Consider the following 23,460-nt stretch of genomic DNA (forward strand, 5'->3'; position numbering starts at 1 on the left):
GGAAGGAAGGAAGGAAGGAAGGAAGGAAGGAAGGAAGGAAGGAAGGAAGGAAGGAAGAAAAGAAGAAAAGAAGGAAGGAAGGAAGGAAGGAAGGAAGGAAGGAAGGAAGGAAGGAAGGAAGGAAGGAAGGAAGGAAGGAAGGAAGGAAGGAAGGAGGGAAGGAGGGAGGGAGGGAAGGAGGGAGGGAGGGGAGGAGGGGAGGGAGGGAGGGAGGGAGGGAGGGAGGGAGGAAATAGAGAAGGAAGGAGGGAGGAGGGAGGGAGCCTCCCATGTCGGGCCCCCGGCCTCCCATCTCGGGCCCCGGCCTCCCATCTCGGGCCCCGGCCTCCCATGTCGGGCCCCCGGCCTCCCATGTCGGGCCCCCGGCCTCCCATCTCAGGCCCCGGCCTCCCATCTCAGGCCCTGGCCTCCCATCTTGGGCCCCAGCCTCCCATCTCGGGCCCCGGCCTCCCATCTCGGGCCCCGGCCTCCCATCTTGGGCCCCAGCCTCCCATCTCAGGCCCCGGGCCCTGGCCTCCCATCTCGGGCCCCGGCCTCCCATCTCGGGCCCCAGCCTCCCATCTCAGGCCCTGGCCTCCCATCTCGGGCCCCAGCCTCCCATCTCGGGCCCCGGCCTCCCATCTCAGGCCCTGGCCTCCCATCTTGGGCCCCAGCCTCCCATCTCGGGCCCCCGGCCTCCCATCTCGGGCCCCGGCCTCCCATGTCGGGCCCCGGCCTCCCATGTCGGGCCCCGGCCTCCCATGTCGGGCCCCGGCCTCCCATGTCAGGCCCCCGGCCTCCCATCTCGGGCCCCGGCCTCCCATGTCGGGCCCCGGCCTCCCATGTCGGGCCCCGGCCTCCCATGTCGGGCCCCGGCCTCCCATGTCGGGCCCCGGCCTCCCATCTCGGGCCCCGGCCTCCCATGTCAGGCCCCCGGCCTCCCATCTCGGGCCCCCGGCCTCCCATCTCGGGCCCCGGCCTCCCATCTCAGGCCCTGGCCTCCCATCTTGGGCCCCTTGATGTCTCCGCATGCTGTCTATCAAGGCCAGGGTGGACAGGACACCGGTTGTTGTGCACAGGATCCGGGGGACGGAGGGAGAGGATGGGAAGCCCCAGGGGAGCCAGCGGTGTGACGGCGCAGGCAGGAAAGTGAGCGCCATCGGGGGTCACATGGAGAGACGTGCCCAGGCGATGGCGATCATTCCTCGATTCTGGGGGGCTCCAGGCAAGGAGGCAGGGGGAGCTGCTGCAGGGTGCTCCTCTGGAGGCAGAGACAGGGGGGCCTCTGGGAGGCTGACCTGGGACCTTCCTGTGTGGAAGAAGGGCTCCAGACCCCAGACTGGGGATTGGCCCCAGTATTTCCCAGGCTAGAGGGGTCAGGGAGCCCCAGGGCACAGGTGAGCAGCGCCCCCTTCCCTGAGCTCCCGAGCAGAGGGAGCGGAGATGGCGCAGCCCTGCCCCTGCCCACAGCAGCCCCTTCCCCAGTGAGGGCTCCCACCTGCTCCCAGGGCTGCCGGAGGCCTGCAGAGCTCACAACGAACGCAACCAAGAAAGCGTGGGGGTCTCGCCCACGCCCCCCACGCCCCAGGGAAGCCCACTCAGAACAGAAGCCTGGTTTTTATTATCTCTCGGTTTCTCAGCCCCCAAGGCCCCGTTGTGGGTGGTCCCCGAAGCCCAGACAAGTCCCGCCTAGGGCTGCCCTGGGGGGGGAGAAAGAACTCTCCGGCCCCCTCGTCTTCCCCCGCAGGGAGCCCTGGCCAGTGAGCGGCTCCGGCACCCAGGACAGCTCCGGGCCGCCTTCCTCCTCTCTCCAGCGCTCCTGAGGGGCCGGCCGCGGGAGAGCCGTCATCCTCTGGGCTCCCAGGCCTCTCGGGTGTCTGCGGGGACAGAGAGGTCACCCTCAGGGGGAGGCAGCGAGGCCCGCGGGGGACAGAGACCCCCAGCCAAGCCCGTCTTCCCTAAGGGCCAGTGGGGGCGGGGAATGATCAGCAAGAGCAGCCAGCCCCCTCCCCGGGACGGATCCCCGAGGAGCCCCGGAAGGGGAGGGGGGAGGACCTGGGGCCCGAGGCCGGGGGCGCTCCACGTGGAGGGCGGTCACCAGGAAGCAGCCCCCGCCCAGCGCGCCCACGAAGGCGCACGTGAAGAAGCTGTACTGCAGACTCCGGAAAAGCCACAGGAAGGAGTCCGGGTGCGCCGCCTGGAGGGCGCCGGCCACCTGCCGGACAGAAGGAGGGCCTGGGGGCGCTGCGACCAGGGGGGCCGCCCGAAACCCCGGCATTGGGAGGAGCCCTGTGGCGCCCCCCCCCGCCCCCCCTCCTCTTCTGCCCCTGTTACTTCCCAGGGAGATCTCCCCCTCGGACCCATCCGCATCTTTAGGCAGAGGGTGCCCAGGGCTGCGTGTTCAGCCCAAGCCCCCCCAGCTCCAGGCCCGGCCGCTTGAAGTGTCTGAAATGTCCCGTGGGTTTCTCTTCTTCAATGTCCGAAACAGAGCCCCCCCTCCTTTCTCCCCGCCTTCCCCACTCACAACCCCCCCTCCCGTTGCGCTTGGGTCCCGCACAAGCCCTCGTGGAACCTCTGCGGGGGATCTCAGAGCCTTCTCTCCCTCCCCAGCCCCGCCCCCACTTTCCTATTCCCGCTGGATTGCCCCAAAAACTCCGTTTGGCACCTGACTCAGGCCTGCCCCTGCCCGGAGAACCGTGGCGGGGAAGGAAAGCGCCCTCGTGTTTTCAAGAAAGCCCTTGGGCAGCCGGGAGGCGCAGTGGTTAGAGCACCGGCCCCGAAGGCAGGAGGGCCAGAGTTCAAATCCTGCCTCAGACACTTAACACTTCCTGCTTGTGGGACCCGGGACAGTCACTTAACCCCAATGCCCTAGCAAGAAGCCCCGCCCCTTCCCGAATCCTCACCAGTCCGGTGATGTAGGGGCTGCCAGCGTCTCCCAGGATGTGGCTCACGGAGATCTGCAGGGCCGCCGCTGTCCCTCGGCGGGTGGGGACCACCACAGCCTGCAAAGCAGAGGGGAGACGCCCCCCACTGGGGCCTCAGCAAAGCCCACCCCGCCCCCACCCCCTCCGGTCAGTGCCCCCAGCCGAGGGCAGAGAAGGGGGAAGGCCTTGTCCCCCTGGACAAGCAGGAGATGCCCGTGTGCAAGGGCGGGAGAACGAGGCAGCAGAGCTCAGAGGACGCCCCAACCGGAGGCCACATCTGAGGGAGGAACCAGCCTGGTGGGGCCGCAGGAGGGGGCAGAGTAAAGAGAGCATGGCAGAGTAGAGCAGGATTGGGGAGCACCTTGAAGTCTAGGAAAGGAGATTGGCATTGGCCCGATGGAGCCTGGGGTCACCGCAGGCTCTAGTCTGGGGGAGCTGAATTAGGAGGGGTTGGGCTACAGAGGAAGAGGGGGAGGAGCTGGGAGTCAGGGAGCCCCGTTCTCTCCATGCCCACCCAGGAGGTCTTGGTCGGACCCCTGCTGACCTGGCACTGCTGACCCACCTCCTCCTCCCCCCATAAGGACATTGGGCTCATTCTGGAAAATGGATCCCCCGTTCCTCCCCCAAGTTTATTCACCTAATTAACCATGGGATTGTGAGAAACAAGAAGCCAGGCACGCTGGCCCTCAATCGGGAAACAAGCCGAGCGGCCAGGCTGTGGGTCGGCCGCACTCCTCCCGCCGGCCACTGCCTCTCCCTCAGCACTCTCTTCTCCTCAGGCTTCCTTCTGGCTCACAGCCCTGCGGGTCCCACCCACACCAGGCTCTTCCCTGGATTCCCTTCACCCTCGCTGCCCCTGGGCGACCCCATCAGTTCCCTGGATCCATGGCTCTTCTCGACGCCCGTCCTTTCCACGTCCGGCTTTCATCTCTGACCCAAGCTCCAGCCTCCAGCCTCTAACTCCTGTGGGATGGCTCAGAAGCGCCTCAGACATTAAAGCCTTCTCCATCCAGCCCCCCCCCCCCCCCGCTTCTGTCAAGCACATGGCCCTTCCTCTCCTCATGGAGGTTCGTAACCTTGAAGACGACTTCCATTCCTCCCCAAATCTCCTCATTCTACCTTCCCAGCCTCCCTCATGTACTGACCCCTCTCAGGATGGGAGTTCTTTGAGGGCACGTCCCCAGGCGGCTGGCAACAGCCTAGGGAGTCTCACAATTATATTCTTAAATTTAGAGGTGGAATGCAAATGATTGAAGAGAAAAACCCGTTGCACTGGAACGAAGCTGCAATTTTCCCCATTCACAGACCCCAGAAATCTGCCCACAGACTCCAGGCAATCAGTGGCGCCCAGCTTGGGAAGAGGCTGCGATGCTGGAAAGCGGATCTCCAGCCAGGCACACTCAGAGCTTCTAAAACCCAAAGCCTTCCCCTTGTCCCCCGGACTGAACTCTGCTCTCTTAATGCCCCAAATGCCCATCTCCCAGCTGGCTCCGCCCATGCTCTGCTCCACAGGATCCCACAGACCCTCTGGCAAAGAGGGCTCCTTGCAACTGTGATCTCCTTCAAACACCTTCGGAAAAAGACCTTAAAAAAAAAAAACAAACAAAAAACTCCACAGAACATTGTGGCTAAGCTGCAGAACTATCAGACTAAGGAAAAAATATTGCAAGCAGCCAGGAAAAAACAATTCAAATATCAAGGTGCCACAATAAGGGTCACTCAAGATCTGGCTGCCTCCACATTAAAGGATCAAAGGGCCTGGAACCTGATATTCCAAAAGGCAAGAGAACTTGGAATGCAGCTAAGAATAAACTACCCAGCTAAGCTTAGCATTTTCTTCCATGGAAGCAGATGGACATTTAATGAAACAGAGGAATTCCATTTGTTTCTAAGGAAAAAACCAGATCTAAACAAAAAATTTGATCTCCAACCACAAAACTCAAGAGAAGCAGAAAAAGGTAAAAGGAACTCTTGAGAACTGTATTTCTGTTGTGGATATACCTAAAGTCCTCATGTATAATTTGATTTTAGTGATATAACATAAAAAAAGGAAGTAGAAAGGGAAAGGGGATAGTATCAGAAAACGGGAGATAAAAAGAAGGAAACTGCATCCAGGAAGAGGCAAAGAAAATTTACCACATCTGAGGGAATTTAGAAAGGGGGAGGAATATTGTTTGAATCTTACTCTCATCAGAGTAGGGCTCAAAGAGTAAATAATTGACATATTTGTTTTTCAGAGAATTCTCTCTCACCTCATTAAAAGGGGGGAGAGGAAAAGGGAAAAAGAAAAGGGGAATAAGGGAAGGGTACAAGAAAGGGGAAGGGTACAAGAAAGGAGGGGGGAGGGATATTAAAAAGGGAGGGCTGCACGTCACAAGAGGGGCCCATAAGTTTAATACTGGGGAAGGGGTTCAGGGGAGACAAGGGGAAAAAAAAGCAACTGTGATCTCCCATGTAACAGGCGGATGGACTTAAGTGTCCCCATCAGGAAGTCTAAGATTTGAAAACCAAATGGCCAGTTCCTGGCCAGGCCCCATCTCTGCCCCTGGCCAGGCCCCTTCTCTGTCCCTTGGCAGGGCCCCTTCTCTGTCCCTTGGTGGGGCCCCTTCTCTGCCCTCTGGCCGGGCCCCATCTCTGCCCCTGGCCGGGACCCTTCTATGCTCCCTGGTGGTTCTCACAAACCCATCCCTCACCTCCCTACCTAACACCCAAACCTAGGTATGGAGACTGGAATGCAGAAAAAGAAGGGGGAGCCCAGAGGGGCAGGGACACACCTTAAAGGGGGGCAGGGTGAAGGAGGAGGCCCATTAGTATCGACTGGTGGGGAGATCCCGCTCTGCCAGAAGGGGAGGGGGTACTCTAAAAGATCAAGAATAAAGACTTCTGCTGATCCTGACTCCGGCTGATTCTAAGGTATCCAGGGTACTAACGCCGTCACTACACCGCAGCCCACTCCTGTCGCCAGCAGATGGAGGCTAATTACACAGCCCTGAAATTACAGGTTGAAGAAACAAGGTGTGCACTGAGTCTGGGAACGGAACACGGCGGGGATAATTACGTGGGTTTGAAGAACCGGAGTCTTGCCACCTCCCGGATGGCGGGCTCTGCCCACGGGTACGGCTTGTTCTGTGCACATAACTGGAGCCCCGCTAGCCACGGGGAGTGCCCCGAAAGGGCTCACATCAGAGCCAGAGATGCCGTTTGCAGTCACTCACACGGCTTCCTAAGCCAGAGCTGCTTCTCAGAGCAACGTGGCGGGGAGCCCATCTCCCAGGGTGATGATTAAGGGGAACCTCAGGGGCTCTGAGCGGAATGCTGGTGCAGGGGGGGTTCAGAGCTGGAAGTGCGGGGGCCCTCGGAGGCCTCCACCTTACAGGTGACAGTGCCGAGTCGGGGGGAGCGGTCCAGTGCCGGCCCCTGTGGATTCTTTGGTGAAAGGGTTCAGTCAGCCTCTTCATACCAGTGGACCCCAGAGCCAAGACCTCCGGCCAAGAACTGGGAGAGACCATGGGGGGCCCAGGCTGGGAAGTCCACTTTCAGCACTTGCTCCCCACTTGCCTGGACCTCAGTTTCCTCTGGGTACTGTGGGCTGGCCACAGCTGGGCTTTTGGCTCCAAGTGGGGCAATGGGACCGGGAGGGTCCTCAGCCACTGGCCCGATGGAAGAGCTTTGGTGGGAGGATGGCAGCTGGAAGGGAGGCAGGGTCTCTGGACAGGAGAGGACTTGACTTCTCTCCCCGGAGGTGAGAGAGCCCTTCCCTGGTCACTTTGGCCCCTTTTTAAAGGATAATTTTTAGAGCAAGGTAACAGGAAGAACTCCTCCAACACTGTGTGATAGCTATGCCAAAATGATCATTTACCGCCGAGGACCCTGAGGTCGCGTGATTTAAATGAATCTCAGCGTCTGAGGGCCCTCAGTGACGCCCAGTCCAGGCTGTAACTGAACAAGCTCCACTTCTGCGTCGTCCTGATTCCTCGCCCTGCTTGGAGACTCCCACTGACCGGCTTGAGTCCTCCGGAAGCAGCCCTTGCTCTGCCCGTTAGCAAGTTCTCCTGACATTCTCGAGTCCTTCACTGCCCCATCGTTCCTGATTCTGGCCTCTGGGGGAGCAGAATAAACAAGTCCCATCCCTCCGCTCCCTGTGACGGGCCCTCAGTCTTCTCCAGACTAAATACACTCACTGTCTTAGCTTCTCAAATAACTCGGCGCCAACGCCTTTCCCTCAGAATCTGCCGGAACGGTAATTCTCTTTTCTTTGTTTCAAACACTTTGAGCTTTTTCCATTTACATGGAAACTGTCTTTAAACTCCTATTTTGTGTGAGCTTTAGTTCCGAAGCTTTCCAGCCCTCTCTCCCATCTCTCCTCCTTGAGAAGGCGAGCCACCGGACAAAGGTTGCACTTGTGCACTCACACAAAACGTTCTCACATGAGTCATGTTGTGAAGAAAACGGACCAAAAAAGGAAAGAAAATAAGGAACAACAAGAGTCTGCTTTGATCCGCAGCGAGCTTCGTCAGTTCTTTCTCGGGGCCGACAGCAGCCTTCCCGGTGAGTGCCCTGAAAGTGCCTTGGATCCTTGGGTTGTTAGGAATAAGTCCCTCACCACTGCGCTCTGCACCACATACTCACTCACTAAATGCCCTCCGGGCTCCATTTACCTCACTTTGCCTCAGTCCCTATGAGTCTTTCCAGGATTTTCTAAACCCCACGTGCTTCTCTTCCCGCCCAGTAGCATCCGGCCCAATCCTGCACCACTTGTCCAGCCGGTCCCAGCCGATGGGGATTTCCTCAGTTTCCAATTCCTTGCCACAAAAGCCGCTCTAAGTATTTGTACACACGCATCCTTTCCTTTCCCTCCTCTTTGGGCCGGAGACCTGGGTGATATCTATTTCCGGGTAGACACAGATTTAGAGACCTCTGGGGTCAGCCCCAGATTGCTCCAGGAAGAGGATCTTCGAGGTCTGATATGTCCCTGCCTCGTCCTGCCTGGGACGGATCCATGGCTGCTGAGGCCAGGATGAAAGAGGATCCCTGGTCTCTGGAAACTTGCCTCACATCCTGCCTTCTCCAGTGGCCCTTCCCCCACGTCAGTGCGTCCCCTTTAAGGCCTGTTGTTCTCAGCAGATTGCCTCTGCCATGGCCGAGCTTCCTTCCAGCCTGCTCTGTGTCCCTGGCACTCAGCATACAGTAAGCGCTCCACACGTGCACGCCACCTGACTGAGCTGTCCTCTGGGACACCAGGAAATTCCGGTCCTGCCCGTGAGTCTTGTTCATCCCTCACCCAGAAAGCCCTGACCGGCCGTTTTAAGCCGACGTGGGCTGCAGGCCCTTCTCAGAAGCAGGGGCGTGAGCGCGACCGTACCCACTCTGCACAGGAGGAAACTGCTCTGCTGCGGGCAGAGTGACTCAGCCAGGATGACCCGGAAAATGCCTGAGCCGGGAGAAGAATGTGCCTCCTCCTCCTCCTCCTCCTCCTCCTCCTCCTCCTCCTCCTCCTGCTCCTGCTCCTCCTGCAGCACATTGCCTTCCCACAGGCCTTCCCGGCTCCCCTCTGACAGGACAGAAACTGCAGCAACAAACCAACAAACGTGTGTCAAGCATCCGCTGTCTACCAGGCGCTGTGCTGGGGGTCTGAGGCGAAACCCAGCCCCCCCCCCGAATTCTCGGGCAACATTTGTGGCTGAACAAGAGACGCACTCTGTGGCCGCCGCGGGTCTGGGCCGTCGTCCTCCGCCGTGACAACACCTTGCGGCCCCATGGCACTTCCTTGGCAAGGCCTAGAGATACAAGAAATGGAGGCAAACAGGGTTTGGGGTCCACCTGGGGCCGCACAGTGAGTAAATATCCAAAGCCCGATTGGAACTCAGGACGACGAGTCCTCCAGGTCCCTCTGCCCCATGCACTGTGGCACCTCCCGGCCGCCCGACAGACATGTGAGAAGTCACCCGGCGCAGAAGCTGCCAGCGCGTGGCGGGCAAGGGGACGGACTTTAGACACAGCGAGACTTTGAGGGAGCCGGAAGGCAGAGCAAGGAGAGCCTTCCAGACTCTGAGGGCCCAGAGAGGAGGGGGGCACTTAGGAGCCCCTGTGGAGAGGCAAGAGGGGACCAGGGTTAAAGGTCCAGCTGGAGCGTTCTGTATTAGACCTTGGGAGGGGAGGACTTTGGGACGTGCCCCGGCACTTCTGCGCAAGAGATCTTCGGTGACCCAGACACCGCACCCACTTTCCCGCAGAGCTCTGGCAGCTGCCAGTGGTGCAGGTTCTCATGTAGCTGACCGCCCGCAGCAGAAGCTTCCTCTCGCGTCCCTGGCACCCCAGAATCCCCCTGCCTGGCACTCCATCAGAAGGGCCCCTGGGAAACCAAAGCTTCTCTGCTCACCCCAACTTAGAAGGATAAGGAGGAATCTCCCCACGGGCCCCGACGGGAGGAATCTCCCCACGGGAGGAATCTCCCCACGGACCCCGACGGGAGGAATCCCCCCACGGGCCCCGACGGGAGGAATCTCCCCACGGGAGGAATCCCCCCACGGGCCCCGACGGGAGGAATCCCCCCACGGACCCCGACGGGAGGAATCCCCCCACGGGAGGAATCTCCCCACGGACCCCGACGGGAGGAATCTCCCCACGGGAGGAATCTCCCCACGGGCCCCGATGGAAGGAATCCCCCCACGGGAGGAATCTCCCCACGGACCCCGACGGGAGGAATCCCCCCACGGGCCCCGACGGGAGGAATCTCCCCACGGGAGGAATCCCCCCACGGGCCCCGACGGGAGGAATCCCCCCACGGACCCCGACGGGAGGAATCCCCCCACGGGCCCCGACGGGAGGAATCTCCCCACGGGAGGAATCCCCCCACGGGCCCCGACGGGAGGAATCCCCCCACGGACCCCGATGGGAGGAATCCCCTCAGCCCAGCCCTCGTGGCCCCCCCATGGACGAGGGCTCAGTGAGAAGCATCTGGGCTCCAGTCTCAGCTGAACAACGGGAAGGTGGGACCCTGGACGACACTTCACTCTCAGCACCGCGGACAGAGCTCCAAGCCTGCACACGGGAGAGTCCAAGCCCCTCCCCACTGGTGCCCCAGGACAGGATCCAGGCCGAACCCGGGTTCCTGATCTTCAGTCTCGCCTCTCCTCTCTCCAAAGTCCCCGAGTCCCACCTGGAAGCTCAGCCACAAACTCCCAGCGTGCCCAGGGAAGTCTCTGCCCGTGCTCACTCTCTGTCCTGGGCATGTGATCTTTTCCAAGCCTCAGCATCGTCCTCTGGGATGGGGGGGGGGGGGAGAAGCATAATTGGAAGGGCCCCTCCCGCTCTAGAACTGTGGAATCCCAGAACGCTCCCACGGTTCTAATCCCAGCGTCCCGCCCTCCCATGGCTCTCTGCTCCCACGGCCCTGTCACCCTGTGGTTCCCCAGCCTGGGCCCCTGGACGGGGCTCTGGGGCGTGGCGCGCCCAGCCCAGAGGGGCGCCCAAAGCCAGCAGCTGGCGCGGGACACGGGGAGAGGGCAGAATCTTAGCTCCGCTTTCTGCCACCTCCACGTTCAGCCGCTAATAGCTGCAAGTTGTTAATGGCGCTAATGCAGTGCTAAAGCCGCGTCAAGTTGTTAATGGTGTTAATTTTGTGCTAAAATATGCAGACGCGTTCTCCCTGCTTCTGAGCCTCACCCCCGCTGCCGCCAGGGGACTCTCGGTCATTGGGAAATCGGTCACGTGTGGAACTCGGTCCGAAGGGCTGAGTCTGTGCTTAGGCCCCGAGGAGCTCGGCCTGGGGGTCACAGTGGGGGGCAGGGCGGAGTCAGGGCCCGCCACCCGCCCCACCAGCGGTCACGGAGCAGTCACCGGCTGCCACGTGTGCCCTGCGACCCTGGGCCGATCACTTCCTTCACCCGAACCTGTTTCCTCGCTGGCAAAACGGGGCAGTGGGGCCCGAGCACTTCAAAGTGGTTGTAAGGACAAGGAAAGTGATGGAGTGAGTCCTTGGATCACCCCAACGTGCCAGAAAGGCCCGGATGCTCGCGGCAGGAGGAGGGCCCAGCCTTGCCCCATCCCTTCGGGGAACCTTTGGATTAGGGATGTTTTCCTGATCAGAAGTCTCAGTGGGCCTCTGCTACTTCTCCCTCTGCTCCCGGTTCAGCCTCCCAGAGCCAAACGGTACAAGACTGGTTCTTCTTCTTTGGAACAGTCCTTCCGACAGTCAGACAAAGAGCATTCTCAACCGGGTCTCAAACAGAGCTTCGACTCCTCCAAGACCGCCGGATCGTCTTCATGGACCTTTCTCTGGGGAAAACCCTCGTTCCTTCAACAGCTCCTCACCTGACACGTTCTAGGTCCCTGTAGCAGCGCGCGTTCTCCTTTGTCCATAGTTCAGCTCAGAATGACCTTCCTAAGATGTGGCGGCAGGAAACCGAGCGCGCCCCATCAGCGGGACCGGCTGAGTAAGTTCTGCTGTATGAAGGCTATGGAATAGTATTGCTGTGTAAGAAACGAGCAGCGGGAGGACTCCAGAGAGACTCGCAGGAACTGCTGCTGAGGGGAGTGAGCGGGGCCAGGAGATCCTGCCCAGGCAACAGGATGACCAGGCCTGAGGGGCGTGGCCCTCTCCGACAATGCAGTTCTTGAGCCCAGTTCCAGGATCTGGTGATGAGGAGAGTCATCCACACCCAGAGAGAGGCTGGGGAACGGAGCGCGGATCCAACCTAATCTTCTCACTCTTTTTGGCGATGTTCACTAGCATTTATTTTTTATCATTTTCTCTCCTTTTTGCGCCGATTTTTCTTGTGCAGCAAGAGAAGTGTACAAATGTGTGTACATATATTAAATTGCTCGCCATCTAGAGGAGGGGGTGGGGGAAGGAGGGGAAAATTTGGAACACAAGGCAAGCATCAATGTTGAAAAATTATCCGTGCAGATGTTTTGGAAACAGCAAGCTTTAACACTAATAAAGAAGATGACGGCAAACATGTGGGCCTGAGTGTCTCCAGATGTGCTCTGATTGGGGCCGAGAGCAGCAGATCCGAGCTATAATCAGGGGTGCCAGAAGGGCAGAGCCAATGATGGCTCACGATGCCAGGGCCAGGAGGAGGCCGCCTCCCGCAGGGGCCGTTAAGGAGAAGGAAACGTCCTCTGTTACCTTGACCCCGAGGCTGCCGCTTCTGGGCAAAACGACTTAGCGGGAGGACGGATCTAGGCCAGACCTGGGAGGGCACGACTTCCAGGGCCGCCCTCGGGCAGCTCCCCTTACCCTCCTCGGTCTCTGTGAGCTTCACCAGCTCTCGGGGGGGCTGCCTGGAAGGGGCTCGCTGAGAGGGAGCAGAAACAGACCAAAGCTAAGGCTTTATCCCCAACGGCCGTCAGCAAATGCGAGAACGAAGTCGAGAAAAACATTCAGCCGCCGAATCAAGCAGGAGGCACCTGAAACTCCCGCCCGTCAAAGTCTCTGAATGTGTGCTCCCGGGAGCACAGCCGTGATTCCTACGCCGGGTCCAAACGAACCGCTCCCGATGGGATCCGAGCTTTATTGAGCAACGGGACCAAACACCAGAGGCCTTGCCTCTGAGAACGGTGTGAACGCTTTACCCCAAATTCCCAATGCCCCCCATCAACCTTCGTCCTGGGACGTGCTGGCCCAATAATCTCGGGGCGCCTGCTGGGGCTGTCCTCCCGGGGGCTGTCCCGGGGAGCCATCGAGCTTCTGGGCCTGACTCGGGCCTTCTGAGCCTGACCTTCATTCTGGAGCCGCTGAGAACCCTGCGCAGCGCACACTGCTCCCCCTGTTCCAGACTAAAATAAAGAACCCCGACTTTCTTAGTTGTCTCATTGGATTCTCAACGAGAGCGCGCACTCCCCCAAGGTTCTTCATGAATCCAGCCGCCCTTCCCCTCCCCAAGCAGAGACTTTTTACCATTCATGTCTAGGATTTCTTAAAAACCTCTTTTAATCATAGATTCAGACGATCATCTCAGCTTATCCAGACCACTGGGGCTATGAGGCTGCCAATCAACAAGACGAGTCTTCCCGCCATTGGAAGATGCTCTCTCTGACTTCCGGGGTTCTTCTCCGGTAGCCGACGGGGTCCGGGCCACGGGCTCACCCCCCGGCTTTCCAGTCCCCACGCTGTAGTTCGGGGAGGGCTGGATGTGCCGAGGACCCCTAAGCACTTGTGACCATCCTGTTTGACATTTTCTACACAGGGCGTCCTTCTCCCTGCTGAGGGGAGCCCGACCCCCGTCCTGCTCCTGGCAAACCCGGCTCCCTCCTGGCCTGGAGCGGCCTCCGCTTGGTGATTTGAACGGAATGGCCTCTAGGAACGCGTCAGTCTCAAGCTTCTTCAGAGGCCGCCGGGACGTCGCGCTCCTCGGGCCGTCGCGCTCCTCGGGCCGTCGCGCTCCTCGGGCCGTCGCGCTCCTCGGGCCGTCGCGCTCCTCGGGCCGTCGCGCTCCTCGGGCCGTCGCGCTCCTCGGGCCGTCGCGCTCCTCGGGCCGTCGGGCTCCGCGGGCCGTCGCGCTCCGCGGGCCGTCGCGCTCCTCGGGCCGTCGCGCTCCTCGGGCCGTCGCGCTCCGCGGGGCCGTCGCGCTCCGCGGGCCGTCGCGCTCCTCGGGCCGTCGGGCTCCTCGGGACGTCGCGCTCCTCGGGTCGTCCTAAGGCGCCGGCGCTCGCCACGTTGGCCCAGGAGCTCCCTCCTCCGCACCCTGGCCCAGGAGTCGCCCAGCGGTCCTTGGGCGTCCGGTCTGTGGAAGGCCCGAGACGGCGGTCCCTCCTCCCGGCCCTCGCCTCCGACCTCGGCCTTGCCTGGCCCTCCCACTGGGCCCCGGCCCCAGCTGCTCCTGAGCATCTGTGTTTGTTGGGGGGAATCGCGGCCCCGCAGCCAGCCCACAGCTGCACACGCTCTCGCGGGGCCTCCTCGGCCCCCACGATCCGTTCCCTGCGCCCTCGGCCTCTCGGGGGCCGCTCCAGCGCCGGTGCCCGCAGCCTCCCCATCTCCAAGAGCGGCCTCCTGCCTCCTCCCCCTCCTCAGCCTCAGGGCCCGGTCCCTTTCAGAGCTCTCTCCTGGGGCTCCCTCCTCGACGCCCCCTGCATGTCCACGGTCTCCCGTCTCCTCCCTGCTCCCCTCCTGGCTCCACAGCAGGAGTGGAAAGGGCTGTTCCAGCAGCATCCTCCCGAGCCGGGGCCACCCCCCCCCCCCCCGGGGAGGGGCTCGGCTTTATGTGACAGCCGAAGGGGACCCTCTCGGCCCTTGTGCTGATTGGTCCAAAAGAGCCGCTGCACCGGATCTCCTGCCTCTCCATCGAACCCACCACCCCGGCCCCAGCATCCTTCTATTCAAAATCCTCTCGGCTGCCAGAAGCCTTTTGTCCCGGGCTCAGAGTCTGCAGGCCCTGAGTTCAAATCACATCTCAGTCACTTACTCAGGACAAGTCACTTCCCCCTCAGCCTCAGTTTCCTCATCTGTAAAATGGGGATGCTAAGAATCGTGACCTCCCAAGGTTATGGCCAGGACCGGGCGAGCCTGAAGCACGGCATAAATGCCAGCTATTGGTACCCTGCTTCTGCTCTCCTCGCCCGGGGGTCCCCGAACTCCTACTTCTATCGCAGGGCCCCCCAGGGACGACGCTTCCTTCTGGATCCTCTGCAATAACGGGCAGCTCCCTCCTTGCCAAGCCCATCTCTCTCCTCCGAAGTCCGTTCTGTAATGGCCTCCTCTGCCCCTCGGGACTTCAGTGGGCAGCCTGAGCCTGGGTCCCTTAGAGCAGGAGGATGCCAGTGTCCGAGTGAGCCCCGCACAAGAGCACTGCCACACTCCGGAGAAGCACCTGCAGCCCTCCGAGCTCGCGGCTCCCTTGCCCTCCAGGGAACAAGAGGGGGGGGGGAGGCGGGGTCCACCTGCACCCTCGGGAGCCCCTGTGCGGCCAGCTGTGGGGGCTGGGTGGTCCTTCCTCTCCCAGCCTTCTCTGATCCCTCTGCTCGCCAGCCTCGTGGCCTCTCTCCCTGCCCTCTCAAGGACTCGCTCTCCTGCCAAGATGGCATGCAGAGCAGCTGTGCTCCAGCAGGCTCCCTTCCTCCTCCCAGGCGTGCCAGCCTGCCCAAAATAGAAGCCCAGCACCTGGGCCAAGCCCCGGGGAGGAGGCAGAGGGCAGAGCCCGGCCGGCCGCTCCCGCTGCTCGCTCGCTGGGGGCTTCGGCCCGGGTCTTGCCCACTCTGGCATTCTCAGTCCCGGCAGGGTCGGCGCTTTCTCCTGGTCCTGCCTGGAGCGGCCCCTGGGACCTTCCCCACGTGGGAGCGCGCCGCCTGCTCCAGTATTGCACGACCCGAGAGAGTGGGGGCCGAGGCTGCTGGAACCGTCTCCCGTGGGGCCGACAAAGGTGTCCCCAGAGAGGGGCTGAGCCCGAGGGGGAAACCGAGCCCAAGCCTGAGCCCTCAGTGAGGGGGGAGCCTCCCGGCCCCCCGGGAATCGGGCAGCCCCCACCTCTTCCTGGTGGAGCCTGGAGGCCCCTTGTGAGCCAACAATGGGATCTCTGAGGGAGGCCCTGAGCAAGCAGATGACGGAAGGGGCCGCCCCGCCTCTGGAAGCCCCCCGCCCAACTCCCCTACGTTCTGCCCCAAGCCAGGATGGGGGTCCTTGGGGAAGGCAGATCCTCCCCCAGATTTCCACTGAGCGCTGGCCAAGGGCTTTGATGTGGGGTCCTGTGCTACGGCCAGACAGCTCCCTCCTTGGGGCGCCGAGACGGAGGGGGGCCCGGCTGCAGGGGGCACCTTGGAAGGCAGCTTGGGGTCAGACCCCAAGAACGCTGGGAATTAAGGGCAGGAGGGGGCCGTGCGGGGGCCTGGGCGTGGGGCGGACGGGAAGGGGAAGGAACCACAGACACCCCAGTGAGCCCCTGCTGCCCCGGGATGGACCCCCCTGTGCCAGGAGAATGTGAAGTGGGAGGCGGCCCTGAGGGGCTCACAGGGCCAGGGCAGGGACTCTCCACGCTGGAAGTTCCTCCCTCTCCCCGCAGCTCAACGTTCGGGGGCCCGGGCCCGGGAGCCAAGCAGAGCAATGTGGCCCATCCCTCCATTACAGCGGGTCCTCCCGCACCCCGCGGAGACCTGAGGGACAGCTCTGGCTCACGCACCAGCCCCCCCGCCCCCAAGGACCGCTGCTGGCTGGGACGCGGAGATTCTGGGGCAGCTCCGGCTCAGGTCCCAGGCTGCCCTGCGCCCATCCCGGAGCAGGCCCGAAGCTGCTCGCCCTCCCCTGGCCTTCCCCACAGGGCCGGATCCAGAAACCTGCTGGGCCGGGACTTCCCTCCCGTCCGGGCCTCCCCCACCCACACAGGCCTGCCCGGCCCTCCCTGCCGTCCCCCGGGGGAGCCCCTTGCGGTCCCGATGGTGACTAAGACCCCAGATTCTTGGGAGGGCCCCCACCCGCAAAGGCCTGAACTAGTGCAAACACTCGGAAGCCCCTGAGACAGGCGGGCGGGGCCGCAGGCCTTTGGGCCCAGAGCTGGCCCAGTCCTTGGGGAATGCCTTGTGGTGACGGAACGATCCGGACCCCACCAGGCCGAGGTGCGACCGCCGGCCCAGAGCCCTTCCTGCGCTGAGAAGGAGCCTCCCGGTGCCCCCCCACTCCTTCCAGGGAGCCCACAAGGGCTGGCTCCAGGACGCGGCCTGCCAACCAAGGGCACAATCATAAACTCATCCTGCCAATCAAGGGCACAATCACACCGTCTGCCCCCAAATTGCTTTGAGATGCCCAGAAACTGACCCAAAACCCAATCCTGGGCCCCAACGTGGGCCCAGACCCTCCGGAGTGCTCACTCCCTGCCTGGCCCCGTTCCTGGCTTTTGTGTGTGGTCTCCCTCTCCCATCAGACGGGAAGCTCCTAGAGGAACCCGCCTTTCTTTTGGCTTTGCACAGCGCCTGGCCAATAATAAACATTTTTAACAAATGTTTATTTCCTCTCTCCCTCCCTCCCTCCCTCCCTCCCTCCCTCCCTCCCTCCCTCCCTCCCTCCCTCCTTCCTTCCTTCCTTCCTTCCTTCCTTCCTTCCTTCCTTCCTTCCTTCCTTCCTCCCTCCCTCCCTCCCTCCCCCCTCCCTCCCTCTCTCCCTCCCTCCCTCCCTCCCTTCCTTCCTTCCTCCCTCCCTCCCTCCCTCCCTTCCTTCCTTCCTCTCTTCCTTCCTTCCTTCCTTCCTTCCTTCCTTCCTTCCTTCCTTCCTTCCTTCCTCCCTCTCTCTCTCCCTCCCTCCCTCCCTCCCTCCCTTCCTTACTTCTTTCCTTCCTTCCTTCCTTCCTTCCTTCCTCCCTCTCTCTCTCCCTCCCTCCCTCCCTCCCTCCCTTCCTTCTTTCCTTCCTTCTTTCCTTCCTTCCTTCCTTCCTTCCTTCCTTCCTTCCTTCCTTCCTTCCTTCCTTCCTTCCTTCCTTCCTTCCTTCCTTCCTTCCTTCCTTCCTTCCTTCCTTCCTTCCTTCCTTCCTTCCTTCCTTCCTTCCTTCCTTCCTTCTTTCCCTCCTTCCTTCCTTTTTCCCTCCCTCCCTCCCTCCCTCCTTCCTCCCTCTCTGAGCTGAGGATCACTAAAGGAACACAGCATTAGAACCAGGAAGCACCAGCTCCCCGATATTGGTCTGCAATGGCTCCCCCTCTGGCTGCACTAGGGCCTCCCAGAAGGCAGAGGCCGCAGCCCCCAGAAATGGCCACGCAGCCCCCACACACTGAGCGAGGCGGCCGGGACAGCAGGGTCCCTCCGGGAAGCCCGGAGCGGGGCCGGCGTCCAAGCGGCTGGGAGGACTCGGAGCTCCTGCCCTCCCGTGCCCAGCCAGGGCTGCTCCCTCCCCTGTAATGTCATGTTCGCTACCAGGGCCAGGGTGCGCCAAGCCTGGGGGAGCGGGCCGGGCCACTGGCGCCCTTTCCTCCCCGGCACAGCCCCCCAAGACCCGGCTGACTTACCAGCAGGATGTCGGTGACGAGGGCCCAGTTGAAAGAGAGCAGGAGCTCCCCGAGGGCGAGGAAGACCTGCAGAGAGAACAGCTGCCATCATTTCGGCCCTTTCTCCACAGGAGAAGCCCCTGCCCTTGGGTGTCCGGGCCGCGGAGGACCCCTCACTGGCACAGCCTGGGGCACCTCGGACAGGCCCTGCCCGCTCCAGCCGGCTCCGAGCCCCCTGGGGTTCCGGAGGGAAGCTACGGGATCCTAACTCGGAGCCTCAGAGGCCCCCGCTTCCCTGCACCTCTAACCCAGTGAGAAAGCAGGACCGACCCCCTGCTGCCCACCTCCTGAGACAGCCCCCAGCCCCTTCCCTCTCCCGCCCCTTCCCCCACCTCCTTGGTCCCGCTGAGGTTTCCCAGACCCCCCCCCCCCCATGCCTTGGACTCTCCCCCTGCTCCTCCCTGAAAAACCAAACTATTTCCTTGTCCACTGGTGGGAAGGCTCCGAGCAGCGGAGCCAGGGAGCCCTGCCTCCCCCCGCTGCACCCCGGGCCGTGAGGGGTTCAGGGGTCGGCCTGTTTCCCGCTGCCCAGAGGAGGACCCTGAGGTCCGAGGAGGACTTGATGTCAGTGTTTGCAGCATTCACAGAGCCCCTGAGGGCTACAGGCGCTTCTCAGCCTCACTTGGGCTTCCCAACAAGCTCGGGTGCCTCCCCCTTTTACAGTGAGCTCCCCCAGGCCGCAGCGAGCCCCTGACGGGAGCCAAGGTGGGGGCTGGGGCTCTTCCTGGGTGACGGCGGGAGTGGCCCTGCACATTCTTCCCCTAGCCACAAAGGCGGGAGCCTTGTCCTCTGTCCCCCGGGGGCGGACTCGCTTTTCCAGAACATCCGGACTCTTGTCACCGAGAGCCCGTCTTGGCCAACACAGGATGGGCGAGGCCGAGAGGTAACAGGACGGGTTTTCCAGGCCCTTCTGGGCCGCGGGACAAAGGTGGGTCTTGGACAAACATCGGAGACATTGCCGCATCCCCGGGCCAGAGCTGAGCTCCCCGGGGGAAATGGCGGGCCCGGAGGACTTCCAGGGGCTGGAGAGAGCGTGCTCCCTCCTCCACGGGGGACAGTCTCCAAAGGCTGGGTTTTGGTCAGGGGTCCCAGGCGATGCTTCGGAGCCCCCGCACCCATCCGGCTCCTCCCCACTCTCCCATCACTCTCCGTGCCCGGGTCATCGTGCGCCGGGCAGCCTCTCTCCCGGCTAGACGTAAGCTGGTGTGGATCGTCCACTCGACTGCCCATCCTGGCCTCCCCCCCCCCGGCGTCCTTTCCCTCCCGGCCCCTGCTGAGGTGTCTTCGCGCTGTGGCCCAGAGACCCCTCGGAGCAGAGTCTCGGAGGCAGCGCCGGGCTCGAGGCGGTGGTGTGAGCAGCGGGGAGGGGGGCCGGGGCAGAGGCCGCGAGGGTCCTAACAGAGAGGAGGCTCGGGCAGAGCCAGCCTGCCTCCTCCACTCACCCCCACCGCCCCCTCTGAAGGGAAGCTCAGACTCAGGGTCTCGGGCTAGAACAGCAGCCTAGGTGCTCGACTCTTCTGAGCCTTCTCCAGCTTGGTCAGATGCACCCACCAGGAAGGAGCGGCCGGGGACCCCTGGCGCCCCTCGCCCCCGCCTCCAGAAGAGCCCCCGACTTGGAGGCTCAGAGGGCGTGGCCTTGGTTAGCTCTCCAGAGAGACTCTAGAATTCGCCTCGGCCGGGAGCACGGTTTGCGCGGCGTCATGTGAGAACGGGGCCTCGATGGGGGAGAATGGGGGGCGGGCGAGGACTGGAAATGAACACTGAGGGCGCCTCCATGGCACGCTAACCAGCGGGCACAATTTACAGCGGGCAGACAGCCCCAGGTTCCCTTTAAGTTTCCAGGCTGGTTCCCAGGGGAAGGGCCAGAGGGGAAAGGCCCATCTCGCCTCCAGCCTTCTGCCCAAACCCGGGTCCTCCTGCCCGCGGCCCCCGTCACAGAGACGAGAAACTGCTGAGCCGGCCCCCCGATGCCCCCCCCAGAGCCAGGCCAGGCCGGGGCCCCGACAGAGCAGACACAGGCCCAGCCGCTTCTCATCCTTGGACCGAGAAAGTCCGGAGCATTCAGCCAACGATCCCAGGAGGAGGCGGGGGAGACACTGCCACAGATTTCCATGGCGCCCGCCGCGTGCCAGTCTTTGCAGATTCGTCCCAGCTGATCTTTACAACTTTGGGAGGCCAGTGCTATTATTATCCCCATTTTACAGATGAGGAAACTGAGGCAAATGTGCTGAAATGGCTTGCCAAGGGTCACACGGCTGTCAGGGCCTGGGGCTGGATTGAAACTCGTGTTCCCGTCCACTGTGCCCCAGCTGCCAGGGAAGAAAGCGGGATGCCCACTCGGGGGGATTAACAGCCTTGCAGGCCTGGCGGCAGCACCCCAACCACCTCGGCTCTGTCCCCACTCCTCCTCTCCGACGGGCACCACCTGGGAAAAGCAAAATAAGGGCCTCTCCTGCCCTGAAATCTGCTGCAGAAAAACGGGGACTGTGGGACTGAAGGGAGGCTGGGCCAGGAGAGCCGGGCGGCCGCCGAGCCCCATCCTCCCTCCCACAGCTCACTTCCTCCGTCAGCTGGCCATGCAGCGGGCCCAGGTGCCCCCACGGCTCCTGGGGAGCCGGTGAATGGATGAGGGGCAGAGGATGCCAGGCCGTTGCCGGGCCTGCCCACCAGCTCCTAATTGAGGGAGCGGGTGCCAAGCAAACCAAGGGCACAGCACGGCTCCGGTGCCAGCCTCCAGCCCCAGCCGCGGGGTTTGGCTCGGCGCGAATCGAATTCTCCTTCTCCTGGAGCAGTCTCTGGCCTGCGACAATGTCACTGTCTCCTTCCAAACAACCCTGGCAGGCGGGGACTCGGGCATTCTTAGTCCCATTTACAGAGAGGAAAACTGAGGCTTGAGAGGAAGTGGCCTTGGAAGGACGCACCAGTCCTACAGGGAATCAAGGCCCAGGGCAGGCTCCCCAAGGCCTCCCCTGGCCTGAGATGTGGAACTGCAGGCCCTCCCAAGCCAGCTCCTTCCCCGGCCCCACCCCCGGGGCGCCGGGACCTGCCCCCCAGCCTCCTGAGGGGGGCCTGGCCTCCCCAAAGCAGAGCCCCGAGGGTGGGCAGTGAGCAGGAAGTACTGGAAGGAAGCAGCCCCAGGCTGGACCGGGCCCTGTCCAGGTGCTAACCCAGAACCTCGGCCCAGCTCCTCCCCCACTGACCTCTTCCTCCAGGCTTGTTTCCTCAGTTATGGGGGGGGGGGGTTGTACCCAAAGTCCTTCTAGTTCTGAGTCTCTGCTCGGATGGCCCCGCAGCCAGCTCTGGGTCCCCTGGTGCCGGCCCCAGCTGGGGGGAGGCTCTAGGGTGGTGACGAGGGCCCCTTTGTGGCCCCAGAACCGCAGTGGTCCGGCCTGAGCCGTGCTGCCGCTGCTCTGGGGTCAATGATCCTTTAGGGGCCATGAACATTTGGGGGGGCAGGATCCCCTAACAGCGGCCCCAGGACGGGTCAGCGCATGGGGGCGTGTCCCAGAGCTCAGAGGCTCAGCCACAAACCGGGCCTTGTGAGAGCTTGCCTATCGCACCGTGGGAGAGAATGCCCGGGGCTGAGACCTAGAGTGACCTGGCCATGGGACAGCCCGGAGGCCGTTTCCTGCACTGAGGAGGAGTGTGGGAAAAGCATGGGAAGGTGGAAAACAGGGTGGGAAAGGCTCTGAATGCCAAAGCGGTTCATATATTTGATCCCAGAAGCAACAGCCCTGCAGCTTATTGAGGAGGGGACTGTGCTTTAGGAAAATCCTCCAGGACGAATGGAGGATGGACTGGAGTGGAAATGGAGGCAGGTAGACCAGCAGCTGCTATTGCCAAGCTCCAGGCAGGTAGACCCAGCAGCTGCTATTGCCAAGCTCCAGGGTGAGGAGGTGAGGGAAGGTGGGAGGGGGCGAGGCTTTGTGGGAAAGAGAGCGAGTTCTATATTGGACCTACCGAGTGTCAGGTGTCTGCTGGACACCCATTTCCGACATCTCAGAATGGGCCCTCGCTTTCTTTCTCTTTCTTTCTTTCTGAGGCAATTGGGGTTCAGAGCTAGGGGTGAACTCAGCTCCTCCTGACTTCAAGGCTGGTGCCCTAACCACTGTGCCACCCAGCTGCCCCCAGCACACCTCTTTCACAACAACCTAGAAAGCCCGTTAGTCAGAATTCTGCACAGAAAAGTCAAAACACAGTCAGAGACAGACAGAGACAGAGATAAAGAGAGAAACACACCCACACACACAGAGACAGACAGACAGAAGAGACAGGAGGAGACAGAGGCAGTGAGAGACAGAAAGACAGAGAAAGAGACACAAAGGCAAAAGCACACAGAGGGAACAAGCACTTGGAGCCAATGAGGGGGCCTGAGACTGAACATTAGGAAGCACTGGGGCCAGAAGAGAACCCAGGAGACACAGAGCCAGCACTGGGAGCAGGAACAAATGCCATCTGGCAGCTCTGTCCTCCTTTGCCCGGGTCCAGGTCACAGACGCAGAGTGGGTAGGGGTGGTTGTGAGGAAGAAGAGGGCCCAGCTAAGTCATGAGTACAGACCAAGTTCCAGAAACTCAGCTCTGCAGCTGGGAGCCCCAGAACAGGGCAGCGCCTCAGTACTGGCCTTTGGCCCTACATATGTCTGCAGTGGAAGGCAGGGAACCGAGACCAAAGGAGCTGACGGTTCAGGAAATCTGAGCCTGCAGAACCTCCTGAGTGACTTTCCACATGTCATTGGAGGCAGCTTGCAGAGGACTCAGAGCAGGAATGGGATGAACAGATCCCGCCCCAGATCACACTTTGAAAACTCTGAAAACTTGCAGACCTCCAAAGGGAGCTGAAAACAGCTCAGACCAGACATCCCCTCCTTCCCCGGAAGTCAGTTGCTCCCAAAACTAAAGTCCAGAGTCAAGAAATAGGCTGAAAGAATGAGCAAAAACAAAAATAGCCTAACCACAAAGAGCTATTATGATGACACGGAAGTTCAAGACATAAACACGAAGAAGAAAATGACTCAAGACTATCTACAAATAAACTCTCAAAAATTGCCTGGACATGAGCCCAAAAAGAATTCCTAGAGTTAAAGACAGAACTAAAGGAGCTAAAATGATTTTAAAAACCAAATATTAATTACAAAAGAAATCTATTAACAACAGCCTAGTAAGAAATGAGATACAAAAGCCCACTAAAAAAAAATAAGTCCTTGAAAATTAGAACTGGCCAAATGCAATAAATGGGTTTCATGCAACATCATTTTCTGATGTATTTTTTTTGATGGACTTTTTTAAAAGTCCAAAAACTAAAATTATAGGAGAAAATGAAATATTTCATAGGGAAAAAAAAACAAATAAGCCGGAAAATATCTCAAAGAATAAGAACCATTTACTACCTAAAACCTATGAATAAAAATAGAGCCTAGATATCCTATTTCAAGAAATTATAGAGGAAAACTGCCCTGCTATTTTAGAACCAGAGAGAAAAATAGGATGAAAAAAATACACTGGTCACTTCATGAAAGGAAAATTAAAGCTTCCAAGAATATTACAAACAAAATTCAAAACTCTCAGGTCAAGGAAAAAATGATGCAAACAGCCAAAG

At 61.0% G+C, this 23,460-nt stretch overlaps 1 protein-coding gene across 1 annotated transcript in view; it reads right to left on the reverse strand.

Annotated features, from left to right (window-relative positions):
- Positions 1 to 1,580: 1,580 nt before the first annotated feature.
- SPNS3 (SPNS lysolipid transporter 3, sphingosine-1-phosphate (putative)) overlaps positions 1,581 to 23,460 on the reverse strand; it is a 36,795-nt gene continuing 14,915 nt past the window's right edge. The window contains exons 9-12 of the mRNA XM_074297768.1: positions 17,826 to 17,891; positions 2,883 to 2,981; positions 2,035 to 2,194; positions 1,581 to 1,856 (exon numbers count right to left, since the gene is read on the reverse strand). Coding sequence (XP_074153869.1) covers positions 1,825 to 1,856; positions 2,035 to 2,194; positions 2,883 to 2,981; positions 17,826 to 17,891 — 357 coding nt within the window. The 3' untranslated portion in view covers positions 1,581 to 1,824. The remainder of the gene's footprint in view (positions 1,857 to 2,034; positions 2,195 to 2,882; positions 2,982 to 17,825; positions 17,892 to 23,460) is intronic.

This window comes from Sminthopsis crassicaudata, chromosome 3 (assembly GCF_048593235.1).
Source record: "Sminthopsis crassicaudata isolate SCR6 chromosome 3, ASM4859323v1, whole genome shotgun sequence".
Taxonomy (NCBI): domain Eukaryota; kingdom Metazoa; phylum Chordata; class Mammalia; order Dasyuromorphia; family Dasyuridae; genus Sminthopsis; species Sminthopsis crassicaudata.